Genomic DNA, 15,955 nt, shown 5'->3' on the forward strand with positions numbered 1-15,955 from the left:
CACACACTTGTGGGCTTTCACAGCGCTGTGGTCATACTCTTGATTGAACACACACATTAAACGAACACACACACACACTTGGCAGTGCCCGCACATACTCCTTCACACACAAACCTAAAGGCTCATATACCATATTTATGTCAACATTGACAGATGATATCGTTAATGATTCCACCTTGTGACTAAAGAGTCACAGACACCTCAGTCAATCAGTTATTGAGTGTTTTTATGAATAAAGAGGAAGTATATAAAAGTACTTCCTGTTTTGAAGCCTCTCATTGTTTATGTGTAAACAGTTTGTGAATTACTCCAATCCGGCGAGCACACAGCTGCGGGCTTCTCATATGATGCTCGCACATTTTTGGCTTCAAGGTTTCACCGCAAATAAAAACACACATCGCTGTCCCCATTCAGCACGTTGTCCCGCGAGCTGTTGACCCAGGAACAACAGTATCTTTTGTGTTTCTGTCATTACACTTACACTACTCTCTTGTGTCAGCCAATCATGGCCACATGAACTGACTGAAAGGGTGAGTTGTTTCACTGATGAGCTGACTGACCACAAGAGAAACAAACAGAAGACACAAAACATGAAACGTATGGCTAAAAGCTTCAGAAAAAAGACAATAAGTGTAACTTGAGATAACATGAGTTTGTCTAACTTTTGTTTATAAGGTCAAATCTGACCTTTCATGTTCCTTTGGCCAAGGGAAAGTGACATCATCCCTGGAGACCACAGATCATGAAGATCCTCACAACCGGTAAATTCATGGAGGTACAAATGTCCAGTGACCTAATTCAGCAGTTTGTGGTGAGACATGAGTCTGTCTCTGAAGAAAATCTACATCTGCGATCTTAATGGAAAACAGATGATCAGTGACTGCAGGCTGCAGTGTTATCTCCCAAAATCAATAAATAATTTAAAAAAACATTTAAGCAGGCTCCGAAATAATAGAGATCCTTCATTACGAAATGTTCTCGAGTGCAAACTTTGTTTTTTTCCAAACACGCTCAAAAGCTTCTGCCTCTGAGAAACTGATTCTAACCACTTCTCTGTGCTCGATCAAAGACGAGGATGTTTGTCTCTCTGTGTTCTCAGACAGAACAGCTGTGTGGTGACCAGAGGAGCCTTTCTGGATGTGCTGCTGAGTCTGTGTGGGCTGAAGATCGGCCTCCTGGAAGGTGAGCCGCTCCTCACGGACCGCTACTTTTCGCTGGTGTTTTAATGAAGAGCTGAAAAAATATGCAGAGCACGACACGAACACCACTCCTGTACTCTCCCAGCAGCCACGCGGTGACACACACATGCGTTACCATGGTTATGAGTGGATCTTGCATACTGTGTATAAGGTGCAATCAAAAATTGATGCACACAGAGCAGGAGGGAAGATATAACTTTAGTCAGTAAATATTCCAAGTTATGTCTCCTGATCAACATCAGTACCTGAGTTACACACGTTTTGTTACCACTGTACCAGTGGGAGCATTTGCGATTTCTCCACGCCCTGAAACTTAAACAGAGAAAACACGTTGAATTTTGTTTTAAACTCAAAATCAATCGGTCAAATCGGCAACGAAGACCCTCGAGATGCTTCAGAAAGTCTTCAGCAGGGCTATTTAATGTCAAAGCAAGCTGCATAGACAGGATAAATTGAATATTTTGTCAGTTAATAGCTACAAATAACTATTACACTCAGAATAATGTTAACAGATGTATTAACACATGTAAGGGCACACACTGGCGTGTGCAGGCCTAGGTCACAGATTTTATCACGCTTGGCCTATGCCATTAAAGATATTAAGCATGTATCTAATACTTTATAATAACTTTATTTAATTATGTTTGGAAGTTTTACTGTATATTCAGGCCTCATGAAGTGAAGAACATTTGAGTTTTACTGGTTTTAAAATGTTCTCGTTTGAGTCTTGGTCTTCTGTGGGGAGGCTGTGGCTCAGACCGTAGAGTGGGTTGCACACCAATCGGAAGGTTGGTGGTTCGATCCCCAGCTCCTCCTGTCCACATGCCTAAGTGTCCCTGAGTAAGACACTGAACCCTAAGTTGCTCCTGATGGTGTACCATCGGTGTGTGAATGTGCTCCTGATGGCAGCACCTTGCATGGTGATCTGTCTCATTAGTGTGTGAATGGGAAACCATGTTAAGGCGCTTTGAGACCAAAAGGTGATAAAGCGCTATACAAGTACAGACCATTTACCATTTTGCTGATGTCAGACAGTTGGCGGGCAGTTTATCAGCTCAGAGAGGAGCAACTGTGTTCCCTCCATCTGCTGTGAGTTTGACTTTGAGTCCTTCCACATCTGAACAGACAACCCCGCAACGTTTGCTGTCGAGGCTGAGCTGCTGCGCTCTCCATTTAGACTTATTGTTGACAGAAGTCAGCGTCGTGTATCAGATAGTTCAGTGAAGCCCCCCCTCCCCTCTCCCGCGCGCGGTGTGTGTGTGTGTGTGTGTGCGGTTGCGTGCACATGTGCGCAGACCTGTGTGGGTCTCCGCGGCGAAGGAATGTGAAACCGAAGGCGAGAGATCTCTGACAGATGGTGGGATTGTGCATCTGACCCAGTTTATGGGGGAGTGCTGTACAGAGAGGAAAGAGGGTGTGTGTGTGTGTGTGTGTGTGTGTGTGTGTGTCTGTGTCTGTGTGTGTGTGTGTGTGTGTGTGGTGGTGGTGGGTGTGTGTGTGGGGGGGGTGCTTGCTTGTGTTTTCGGTTGGCCATGTGCTGAACACATGTCTGTCTTGACAGTGGAAATACCGAGGATTTCTCCAAACAAGCGTGTAGTTTGAGGACCCGGCTTGGCCCGTCTTGGCTCCGCTCCTTGCATAACTAAATAAACGCCCTTCAGCTTACACACCTCTAATACCTCTATTATTATCATAAGTCTGTCTCTGGCTTCATCTGTCCCCGTCTCCCTGCTGGTGTTTGAGCCCTGCTTTCCTCTGTCTTTTTAGTCCTCCTTTCTTCTGCCCCTCACTGCTAATCCCTCGCCCTTTTCCTGTTGTGTAATTGCACTTCTCCGACGAATCAGACGCAGACTTGAAAAGCCACAGGTTGTGGAAGTTCATATGAAAGCAGCAGGCTCTTAAGAGTCCCTGGCACCAGCGGGCAAAGGAGGTGAACAATCCTCTTTTTCAATATTACTTCTGTTTTTTTTTTTGTTTTTTTTTCCTTTTTAACTGGCACCCTGCGTTAAGTAGGAACTTTGCATTTACCAGCCAAATCCTCTCGGCTCTGAACACAGGTCTTTGTGCATGTATGTGTATATTTGTGTGTGCGCGCACATATTTCTCGGCTCCAACCCTTTGATCCATGCAGACTCATTAAAAAAAAAAAAAAAAGCCCCCTTCGTCCATTGCTTCATCTCTACCTTTGCCAGTCTTCTGTTTCTTTGCTTTCCAGCTATGCCAGTAAAATAAGCTGAAAAGTTTGGAGCGAGAGGAAAGTGGGAAAAGGAAGACTGACACAAGCGGAGAAGGAAAACACACCAAAAAAAGCTTTAAAGAGTTAGTGAGTTTGCTGGAATTTAATGTCTTTCCATTAGTGTGCTTGCAGATGATGATGGTAAAATACGATGTTAAAACGGTCTCTGTTCCTCTGACTGAGAGCCTAAAGCCACCTCAACTCTCTGTCTTCTGGTAAATTGTAAGAAGTACATCTGTTCTGTAAAGAGAAGTTTTACGTCGGATCTATCATGGGTCACTCTCACAGAATAATTCAATATTTTGTACTTTTCAGCAGCGTAGTATATTTTTATTTACTCTTTTGGGTCATACGTGGTAGTTCATTACAGGACATGTTTGCTTTTCCTCAACCTGATCTCTTTACAGGAGTCATGCTATACTGTATGTACATTGACCGAATTATGGATGGATGTAATCCGATGTTTTTACTATTGGGTCCCTGTTTTGTTTGTATGTTGTGTAAGAGGATTCGTGCACAATACTAATTCCTGTCAATGAGTTCATGCTGTTCTGCTGAATATCAATAGGTGGCATTAAACACAGCAATTGCCCCCAAAAAAGTAAAGAACATAGGCTGTATATAACAAATAGACACGGGGTCTGAAAAGTGAAGCTTAATGCAGAACTACCTTAACGTCCAATACCACTGAGAGCCACTAGGGGTTCCAAAACACCTTTCGCTCCAATAGACCCCCATTCAAAAAGTGTCAACTTCTCTCATTAAATACGAAGTCAACACATTTTCTAACAATTCATTACGGTGTTGTTCACTCCTTCTGATCACCGTTTTCGGTGGTTCTTCTGAACATAATTCAACAAAGTTTATGGATCCAAAGAGGGGCAATACTTTTGTAGCTTACCAAGTATAGACACGCAATTTCAAAGACTCACAGACAAAGTAGTTTCAGCCATGTCAGAGGCAACAGATCAACATATTAGTATATGAAAGTCGCTACGAGGAAACAAGCAGAAGCAGATACAATAAGTTATAATTATCAATGAAATTAAGTTATACTCCATACAAGTAACCAAGTTGAAGGAATTTATTCTGTTACTCAGAGTGACCATTGTCAGCGTTCAGTAGCCTGATAGCAGAGAAATGGAGGACTTAGAGCGGTGATTTGTTCCCCTCAGCGATACGTTAGAATCAGGCTGAGGGCTTCACAGTGATTTCACTGGACAGAACATCGTCAGATTGAATGATCATTTCTTTTGCTGTGTGAGCTACCTGTTTCTCCCAGAGGAAGTGCAAGTCTCTTTGTTTATCTTAAATTATCTTGGATTTATTACATGATGAAGTAGATATCAGGCCTGTAAGTGAGGTATGTTTGGGAGTTTGCCTGACATGGTTTCGGTGTGTTCAGGTTGCCCGTATAGGTGGGCGGGGCATCGTGTCATTGGGTTCCCAGTCGGATCCAACACCAGCTCCTACAAACATGGTCACTCCTGTCGCCAAAAAAAAACAAGATGGCAACAGCCTAAAGGCCATACACCGGGCTTCAAAATGTCAGCTTACAAACTAATGGGAGGGTTGCTACTTAGTGAAGAAGACTGTAAGACGGTATGTAAGCTAGCAAAGAAGGCAGAATTTAAACTATTTAAAAATCCGCTCTGGAAATGTATTAACAATACTGTCAATCATCCAGGAGACAATCAGTGTTTTGGTCAGAAACTCTGAATGTAAATATACATATACATTTTGTTTACAAGAAAACTCCAGACGGCAGCTTTGAGCTAACAAGCCTGAGCCCAAAAAAAAGTCAAATGTGTTTCTTCAACCTAGTAGCTGTATGTGTACTGTAGGTTTATTGTATTTGTGTCCAGTGAATGGAACCACCCAAACATGACACTCTGTAAAAGTCTGGTTAAACATGAAGGGGAGTTTGTACAAATAAGACAGTAACTTCGAAAAATTCACCCCATTCATTTCAATCAGCAGCTGAAGCCTGTGGATTTTGTCCATTTCTTACAATGTTGTTCATTTCCTCCCAATCAGTATGAACAGGAATCATTAGAGTTTTCCTGAACACTCACACTGTGCATGTGTGGCATGTAAGTGTTGCATTAAGATAGACTTGAGTAAAATCCAAACCCATCCTTGAACTTTAATCTGTCTTTACACGCACAAAAAAAAAACTGTGTTGCCATTATTAGGCTTCCAGTAACTAGTACACGGGATTGATGTGCATCTTTGACAGCTCGGTAAGCCATGGCGTTCCATGTTTGGAGCCTCGCACCCATTTAACTTTAAGATGTGCGTTTTTGGGGAGGAATTATGCAGCAACTGCTTAAATCCAGTGTCAAGAGAGGAACTTTTTATTTCCCTTCCTTCTTCCATGAGATACAGTTCACACTTTACAGCAGTGGTGACCAACCTCAGGTCAGGACCTCAAAATGGGTCACAACAGGTCATTTCGGGAATATTTTTATTTTTATTTTTATTTTTACTTAGTTCACTTAAATAAATACTGTGTTACCTCTTCAGAATATATTCAGATGAAACTGGGTCTACGCACAGCTCATGGACATAAGGTACCTGCAATTGGGGTCATAAGTATTGCTTTGGCTTTAAAGATCAAAAAAAGGTTGGGAACTAGCAGCCTAGAAGAGTTGTTGAATAGAATTTGAGCCTTTAAAATATGTCCAATATAATCAATGAAAAACTACACTATTCAGTTTAATTTAGTTTTATTTATATAGCTCCAAATCACAACATGAGTTATTTCAAGGGACTTAACATTGGTAACGACTCCTTACTAACAGAACCTTTCAAAGATCCAGAGAGAAACACAACAATTCAACAATTCACACGAGTAACTCCCTTTTAACAGGAAGAAAACCTCCAACAGAACCAGGTTAGAACCTCGTTTCTGCCTCCAAACGGTCTGGTTGAGGGGAGAGCAGAGAGAGAAAAGAGCAGTATAGACACAAGACGATAAACTGTTGGTGAGGCCTGTAACCACGGACCAGAGACGTGAGACTCCAGGGATACCTGCAAAACAAAGCATAAGACAACGCAAGCAAAGAAACTTGCACAGAGATAACGAACAATAAACAAAACTACGAGACAGAACGCATGAAGTTAATGAGATTCAATGGTGTCATATGGAGACTGAAAGAGGGAGAGGAGAGAAGCTCAGTACTTCATTGGCGCCTAGGCCTATAACAGCATAACTAAGGGATGGTTCAGCCCGAACTATAAGCTTTATCAAAAGGGAAAGATTTAACCTTAACCTTAAAAGTAGAGAGCGTATCTGCTTACTGAACCCAAACTGGGAGCTGGTTCCACAGGAGAGGGCCCTAGAAAAGCCAAAGGTTCTGCCTCCAGTTCTACTTTTGGACTCTTAAGAACCACAATCAAGCCAGCATCCTGAGAGCAAAGTGCTTTATTAGATCAATATGGAACTTTCAACTCCTTAAGATAAGATGGAACTTGGCAACGAAGAGCTTTCTAAGTCAACTATTAAAATGTGTCGTTGAGACATTCATCCTTTTCTGGCTTGCCTTTTTTTTAATTTATTTTTTTATCAAATTTTAAGGGCAACAACACACACACCACACAGAAGCGACGTAACTTACTTTCGTTAACACAAGTTAAAGCTGCCCCCTGCTCTATGCACATCTCGGTGCCACGATCCATTTAATCGCCCCTCGTACATACTGTATGTCGAGTTTTTAGGCTAATTAGAAGGACGAACCCAGCAAACTAACACAAAGGGGAAGTCAGCTCTCTCACACTTGTCAGACACACACACACACGTAGCGTCTGGGGTTTGTTTTTCACAGTTTGGGTAATGACGGTGAAAACTGATGTGAAATCCAGCTGTGTGCTTGCGTGTGAGAGCACGTGCAAGCGCCCTGCCAAAGTTCTCGCTCGACATCTTTACTGCCAGCGTTTAGTGGGCTCTGGGCAGCGCACTCTCCTTTGGTTTTCGTAGTCGAGCTTCATTCACTGCATATCACACTCGCACATCTCCATCTAATGTTCCAGCGACACGTCTTTAAATGAACACTGTCTAAATGGTGGTGGTGTAAGGACTGACCCTCTGCCCTCCGTCCACACTCGCGTTCGGTACCCATCTTCTCTTAAACCACCAACTGCAATGCCGGCCCGGGGTTTATTTACACCAGATGTCGTGGTTACATCCAGTTTAAATATTTGACCTTTGCTGTAACACAGGCCATCACACATGCAGCACTTGTGTTCTCCTCTCCTGCTCCTTTACAGTCCCACCCACAGACGATATGAATCTGCTCCTCCAAAGCAGTGCTTTATGGGGGAATATTTTTTTTATTTTTCTGCCCGTGTAATTTTTCTGTTGGTTGTTTTCACAGTCTGCCAAAACTTTTGGACTGCATCAGAACCAAAGTGCAGTCATTCTGTTTTCATTTGGGGCGTCGACACAGGAACACTAATACCGCCAGGTTACGGCTGTCTCTTTCAAGTTTTAGGTTTCATGTGCTAAAAAACATGACAGACACACACGGGGGAAATCAGCACAACCACAGACCTTCGGAGATGGTATGCTTTACTGTGGCATGTATCCTCTTTATTCTTCTGTATTTTTGGTGGTTTGACTCCAGAAAGGGAGCAGGACTGGTTTGGAGTTTGTACTGAAAAGAACTGAGATGGTTAGCAGCTACACTGAATAACATTCATTAGTTTCCTCTTTAACCCTCTCTAAAATAGCGTTCCCATTAGAGACTAGACACACATCTAAACTTTGTTTAATATCAAGTTCCAAATCAAATCAGTAACTTTACTTCCAGACACCTGCAGGAGTCGACAGCGATGCTAGCACCTTTTTGTAATTAGTAATAATCACAAATGGTTTTACATGCCATAAACCAAAGTAGTGCTGGAACAATTTGTCAATTAATCAGTTAGTCAATCAACAGAAAATTAAGTGGCGATTTACTAACTGGTAAATACTAAATAGTATCTACTGTTGCATGTAGTATGTATACTCCATCATGAAAATGCATCTTGAACTTTGACCCAATTTGTCGTATTGTTCAAATTGCGACGTTTGTAGTAAAAAGAAAAAGGATGCGATTGGGAACGAGTAAGCTTCCTTTTAATCCCTCTTCTTCTCCTTCTATCTTTTGTGGGCGGAGCATTAGCGCCATCATCTAGCTAGTCAATGTTGTTGTATCTTCCGCCGCGCAAAGGATTGTGGGTCAGAACAGCTCGAGTAGCATGCTGGGCCTGCATACTGCAAAATACGACCGGATGAAATCGGACATCCTGGTACTTTTGGCATCGTTACATCTACCGTACTAACTATTGGGACATACTAAATCTTTTTTTGGCATACTAAATAATATGTATAATCGTATGGATATTGGAGCGCAGGGATCGTTCCGCAGAGTATTGTTTCATTATAGGAGGTCTGGTTGTCAGACTTGGTGGCAGCAGGGTGCATATTCAGAGGGCGCAACTACATTTATTAGCACACTATTCCACTCGTATTGTACTCCACTGAGCCAAACTCCATCCCAGAATATCCTGAAAAAAAAATCAAATACTTAATGGAGTCTGGATCCGGTCCAGCTGCAGGTTTGCACACGAGCAGCGTGAAGAGACACGAGTGTTGTCGATGGAGGTTTAAATAAACACAGCTGTGGGTAAACAATGGCTATTTAAGATGAGACATGAAAACTTACAGTGAAACGGCCCTCACAGGAACGCCCTTCATTTGCTGAGGGAAAGCTCATCTGCTCCTCCCTCCTCCGCCGCTCCGCTTTAATAAATAGCGTCATAAAAAGCAGCTTTGCATCCTGACTAATGGTGTTTTTCCTCTTTCTCTCTCCATCCTTTCCTCCCTCATTCTGTTTTTTCATTTTTTCTTCTTTGCTCTTTCCAGCTCTAAGCTTTTCTTTCTTTCTCTCATTATTTCATTCTTTCTCTTTCTTTCTCTGATGAGAGCATTTGGAGGCAGTTGAAAGTGTGTTTATGCTTCCTTACTTCTTGATCCAGTGCCCTTCATTGTGAGTGTTTTTGTAAGCGTCGGGTATGAATCAGGACTGGAGCGTCAGTCGACTGTATCAGCATATGACAAGCTAATGGCAACATGCTGTCTCTACAATCCTTTGACTGACACGCACACACACACACACACACACACACACACACACACACACTCACTCACTCTCTTCACCATGACAGACAGCTGTTTTCTCTTTGATACGCTCCCTCTCTTCGTCAGTCATCCTCCTCTCTTTCCCCCTTCATCATCGGTGTCATTACTGTGCCTTTACCCCCCATTATAACCATTAGGCTATGCTTATTTGGCCCGGGACCCCCTTTGAGGATCAGGTTCCATAGTAACCTGGCCCTGTCTCTACGGTAACCCGGTCCATCTCTGGAGGAATGCGGCATTTCCCGCTCTTTTGTCAGGCCATGTTTTGAGTGGCACTGCAGGGCCAGATTGAGTTGCACCGGGTTTCATAAGCTTTCTGTGTGTGTGCGTGCGTGTGTGCGTGCGCAAACTAATTGAGTTGGCTGTCAAAGCGGGTTCTGTGTGGAGTCTTGGAGCAGTACTGTAGGGAGGAGCACAGCTTTAGAATGGCGTTGGGTTTCTCTGTAGCCGCTCTGCTTCTGGATTATACTTGTATTTCACAGGAAGTGCACGTGTGCGTGCGGCGCATGTGTGTGTTTATTTGTGTGTCCATCACTCCCCTAGGGTGGATGCTCACAGGTGGCTGGGTTGGCACGGCCATGGGCATTTCCAAACAGACACTGACGCAGCCTTTCCTATAAAAGTCAAAATAGAAAGGAACAGAAGACACTGGCTTCTTCAGTCTGCTCTGTTGTCTGCATCTGTTTGCTTCACAAAGGTGTGTGTGTGTGTGTGTGTGTGTGTGTGTGTGTGTGTGTGTGTGTGTGTGTGTGCGTGCGTGCGTGCACGTGCATCGTGGCTTGCAGAGACGTTGAACTGGATTCATCTACTGAAGTCCAACCAATGGGAATATCTAAATAAACTCCTGATGATTTTAAAGATAGCTTTCATAACAAGAAGCTCAAACTTGATTCATCTTCATTGAACACTGCAGAGTTTGGAATTGAAATCCTTTTTAGATCTGAATCAGTTACATCTGTCTGTAAATTCTGTTTTTTGGGGGTTTTCAAACAAACTTCACCCATTACATTGAAAATAGATTTTCAGAAAGCAGTTTCATTTGAAGCTAAAACTTTAGAAATGAAGGGTTAGCTTTGGGTTCGTGCTGCCAACTGAGCCAGACTCATCGTCCCTGTTTGGTGTTAAGCCATGAACTTTTTTTGTCACGTCAGCTGCTCTTGCTTCTTATCATCTCTCTAAAATAGTTATTCAGTATACAAAAAAAGTACCTTAAAAAGAGATCGTTCAGAAATGATATTAGTGTTTTTGTCTTTTTAGTGTTGCAAAACAAGTAGACAAAAATGAATGAAAATACATCTTTAGGTGGGATTGACGAGATATAGTCCTTGTCAACATAATGAGAGACCACCGGCTCATTCACAGTGTTTATTGGTTAATTATAACAATTTTACTTGACTTAATAGTAATAAACGATTTATCATTAAGTGATTTATAACAGGGTCTTTGAATTTGATATAGCCTCTGTGTAACTGTGATGTAACTACAATCTGCTTTCAGTTCAGATGTGTTGGAAGTGGTCAGGAAACGTTACACCTCGGACTTAATGGAGGAGTGAAATTCCCATAGAATGAAGGCAAAATCAAAACTTCAAAAGCCGTGCAGTATGATATCAGATGAATGAAGAACATGATGAACATGGCCGACATTAATGCACGGCAATGTCTTTAAGACAGAGGTTTCCAAACTCAATCAGATCATGTAACACTATAGAACAAACAGAATTTTCCACTGCATATTTATTCATAGAACAAAATTCACTGATGTAACCATGCAATACCATCAGAAGGTTAAATAATAACAACAAAAGGTTGCTGTTTCAAAATGAAATAACAGATTTACTATATTTACTACACTATATCTGACTCCTTTTCAGCATTGAAAGGTTCGTCTGACCTGTCAGGTCCGGTGTTGCTATTTTAAAAGTCCCTCTCGCTCACAAATCAGTGACTAAAAAAATTGTATCTGCGTTGAGCTAATGTTGGCCTCATGCTCTGTGTAGGACATTTTGGGACTTCCATGAGTTGCACTGCGATTGTCAGACCTTTCAGGAAGACCTGTCACCAGGTGGAGCCTCATGTACTGTTCCACACTTTCTTAACATTATTCTTTAAGCTTGAGTTCAAACGTTTTAAGAAAACTAAAATACAAAATATCAAACAAACTCTAAAGGCGTGTTCTTACATGGACGACACTGTATGATGCAATCAGCTTTAATTAAAACTCTTCATGTGTTTGTCAGATTCAGAGGTCAGCGCGCTCCGTCGCAACGCTCTGTCCATCCTGATGGCCTCAGAACTGGTCGCCCGTGACCCTCCCTCGGCCGCCTTGGGGCCCGGTGGCACCCGGTACCTGCTCAGCTTGGCCCAGGTGGCCCTCAGCACCAGCGTGGAGCTGCCTGAGCTATGGGACCGCCGGCAGCCGAGCCAGCTCCTGGAGCGTCTGCTGCGGTGTTCGCAGTACGAGGTGAGGGAGCTGGCGGTGGAGGGGGTCCTGAGGAGGCTGGAGGAGGAAGAGGAGGAAGAAAAGAAGAGGGGGAGGCCTCAGTGGTTGGATGAGACCACCCTGTCGAACTTGACCAGCCTGGCTCTTCATGAAACACACCCCCAGTGTCTGGCCAAGGTGAGACCACACACACACACACACATTTACACTAAAGCATTGTAGGAAGTGTGTTTGTTTGTTGTGTGTTTGTTTTGAGAGCCTTTATATGTGTCTGGTTGTTTTATAGATGTGTGTGCGCGTGTGCGTGTGTGTGTGTGCGTGCGTGCGTGTGTGTGTGAGCGTGAGCACATAATCCCCTGTTGATCCCTGTGTGAGGCTCTTAAAACCCTGTCATCACATAATGGGGGAACTCCTTCCAAGAAGTATGTTTTTCCTCTTTGACACAGTTTCGCTGAACCACAGTGACATTTGCTGCAAATTGATTAAATGTCAGAATCCCTCTCGCCGAGGCTTGCGTGAGACACTAATCGGTCGCAGGGGGAAACGCTGAGCGTACTGGCAGCGAAATGACTCCCCGCTCTCACTTCCACATACTCCTGAGGAGGTGGGTAGGCTTCTACTCCAAACAGGTTCTGGACAGGAAAACGAAGCCTATTTCCTGTTTGGGTACAGAAGGTCGTATTTCAGCACATTCATAAAGCGAAGACAGGCTACCAACAGACCTGCTCTGGTCTTCGTGTCGTAAACACGACTCGGCGCTGCTGCCTCTCTGCTGTGTTTCTCCAGACTGCTGTGTGTTTTATGAGATGTGTTTTAGCTTCCTTTTCTTTCTTTCTTTTTTGGAAGTATATGTGTGTTTGGTTGTGCATTCTTCACCAGGCTCTGCTTTACAGGCCAGCCGTTAATGTTTAATGTGTCGGCACCGTTAAGTGGAGCCTCCCTTGCGCCAAGGACACGCCAACCCAACAGGCCTGTTGCCATAGCTCGCCCTGGACTCCACTGAGGAATTCTGGGAAAAAGTGTAGGCCAAGGACTTTTCTGTCCAGTGACGCTTCCAGAGTCAGAAGGAAACTAAGCTGTCTTCTTATTTAAGATGTAGACAGTCCAGACCAGTTAATTGCACCTGAAAAATGTATCATCAGCATATTTCATTTGAAATGAAATATCAGATACTAAAGTCTCAGCTTTAATTTGAAAAGGTTTACATTGATATTGAAAGAAGTGTGTGACATACTGACCCTTTAACATATCTTTATATAGTGATATGATTTGGAAGGTTACTTTTCAAATGTAACAGGTTACAGATTAATAGTTACCCTGTTTAAAATTCAACAACTAAAATATTTTAGTTACTTTATCAAAGTGATTTAAATCGTTACGTTTGATTAGTTTTCTAACAAATGTTTTAAACTGGAAAATAAAACTCAAAGAGTTCTTAAAAAATAGATGTAAACTCATCAGTTTAAACCTCCCAACAGAAATCGATACTGATTACTCTCAAACGTTTATTAAAACTTCTTCATTGGAACTTGAATTAAGATGTGAATGTTTTGATTTTAAAGCACAACCACCAAAACAAATCACAATCTGTCGATCACAGTGAAGGAAAAATGTTCTCAAACCAAATCCACATTCAAGTCGACTTCATGCTGAGTGATAATATAACTATCAACAGGGCTAAGTCAAATGAACGGAGCCTGTACAGACGTGGACAGAAGGCGAAAAGATGTAAAGCAGCAGAATTAATTTTATTTTCCTGAAAACAATATATTCAGATGTAATCCCTTTATTATAACCAACATTTTGAATGACAACTGTAATTGAATTACATCTTTTTTTTTCCATAACTGGAACAGATTACATTTAAAGTACATGGATTTTATAATTTAATTACGTAACTCCATTTCATGCAACTAGTTCCTCCTGACACTGGATAGGAGATATTTAAATGGGAGCGATATTAAAATAGAATATAGACTTGAGGAGCTTCAGATATATTCATATAACACTTGAAAAAACTAATCTTTTATTTTATTTCTGTACACACTTAATAGACTTTGTGGGATTTCCTGTTGGATTTTTTTTTATTATTATTATTTGTCAAAATCTTCTCTGTGTGTTTGTTTTATCTGCTTTGGTCCAAGATCTCACTGAATACCTGGCAGAAGCAGCAAAATCTTAATGACTAAAAAGACAGAAAGAGCCAGACAGCTGTGTAGTGCAGGCTGAGCAGAGTGTAACTTTTATATTTGTTTGTGTGTGTGTGTGTGTGTGTGTGTGTGTGTGTGTGTGTGTGTGTGTGTGTGTGTGTGTGTGTGTGTGTGCGTGTGTGTGTGCCTGTTCATGCAGTGTGGGCGTCACTGTTTATTTGCATGTTACAGCTATGGAAGTCTGCACGCCTGAGTTGGCATGTTTTCCTGTGACTTTGTATATTTGAGTATGTGGGCAGTCGAGTGTGTTGCAAGACGGGAGCTCATTAAAGCAGGTTGTAAAAGTCAGAAGCAGCCGAGATGGTCGGACCAGCTGGGTTGGAGCTCGCAGTCGAATACCTGGCAGACAGACAGCTGAATGAACAGTGAAAAACACACAGGCGGGATTTAAACCAAAATAATCTGCACAAAGGAAAAGAAAAACTAGTGGAAGTTTTTCAGTTAAAGCAGCTGTAAAGAAAGAGAAAGGCTGCGGCCAAATGAATAATGACACTGGCTTGGCATTACTGGTCCAATGATTGATTGACTCTTATTGGAGTTGAAAGGAGCCAATAGATTTCATGAAGTATTGTCTGAAGAAGACGCTGTACGTCCACCATAGCCACCCTGACAAGGGATATGTGCTGCTGTGGTTATTGGACATTACTTTGTGGTACATTAGAACATTTCCAAATGACTTGTTTCCAACCGTATGGAATATGGACAGTTTTTGTTATGTGTGTACTCTATGTACTATTGTAAGGAACAGTAAATTATAGGTTTAGCTGTCTTGAGCGAGTGTATGAGCAGTTTCGTTTAATTTGCATTAATAGATTTTTTTTTTTTTTTTTTTTTTTTTTTTTTTTTTTTTTTTTATCATTTGGGTGCAGTGGAAAAAACTGACAGCACAACATTTGTAATATCATCAGCTTATAAAGTTGGTTGTTATTTAATACATGTTGTCACCGTGAGATTGCTTATTTTCCCATCCACAGAAATGAACTAAAATGTATTTCTGGTTAGTAAAAGTTCCATATTCCCTCTGCTTTGGTTCCCACCAACTCTCTTTAGCAGCTAAATGCTCCACTGTGTTCACCATGCAGCTAGATGCTAGTGCTTAATTTGTCGATCCCCCGCTACAACTACAAATTAGGGTAATGTAATCTATTAATGTGGCTGTAAGCAAACTACACAGACACTGTCAAGATAGTTCGCCTTTAATTAAAACGAGAGCAGAGGGAAATTGCAGTATAGGTTAATAAATCTCTGTGGGTTTGTCACTACTATCAGCCCTTTTTATATCACAAACAGTGTTTTGATCAGTTGTTAATATTAAAACAAATGACTTCTGCTTTAATAGATTTTTTTTTTTTAGACACTAGGGGGCATTGGAACAAACTGAAACCAATACTGTTAGCTTGTGCTTGCCCATCCAAACGAAATGGATGAATATTAATGTTCATTTAAATGTTTCAGTAAAAGTCCAAGGTTCCTTTTGCTTTTGTCTATGTGTTGGTTTCCAACTACCCTCTTTAGCTGCGAAATACTCCACGATGTTCACCATACAGCTAGCTGCTAGTGCTAGCTTTGTCGGATGCTAGCGTGCAGTCAGCTTTATCTGAAGGTTTTTTTTTGCCAGCTTCAGTTGTTAATAGGTTAATACAATATATATATATATATAGCTTTAAGGAAACTGTGCATACAC

The 15,955-nt window shown here is 41.9% G+C and overlaps 1 protein-coding gene across 1 annotated transcript in view; it reads left to right on the plus strand.

Moving 5' to 3' along the window:
* Positions 1-15,955, plus strand: part of thada (THADA armadillo repeat containing) — a 111,531-nt gene that overhangs the window by 73,799 nt on the left and 21,777 nt on the right. The window contains exons 31-32 of the mRNA XM_069145276.1: positions 1,100-1,182; positions 11,859-12,238. Coding sequence (XP_069001377.1) covers positions 1,100-1,182; positions 11,859-12,238 — 463 coding nt within the window. The remainder of the gene's footprint in view (positions 1-1,099; positions 1,183-11,858; positions 12,239-15,955) is intronic.

Source organism: Embiotoca jacksoni, unplaced genomic scaffold, assembly GCF_022577435.1.
Source record: "Embiotoca jacksoni isolate LCO1_2020_lvr unplaced genomic scaffold, fEmbJac1.0.p SCAF_12, whole genome shotgun sequence".
NCBI classification, from domain to species: domain Eukaryota; kingdom Metazoa; phylum Chordata; class Actinopteri; family Embiotocidae; genus Embiotoca; species Embiotoca jacksoni.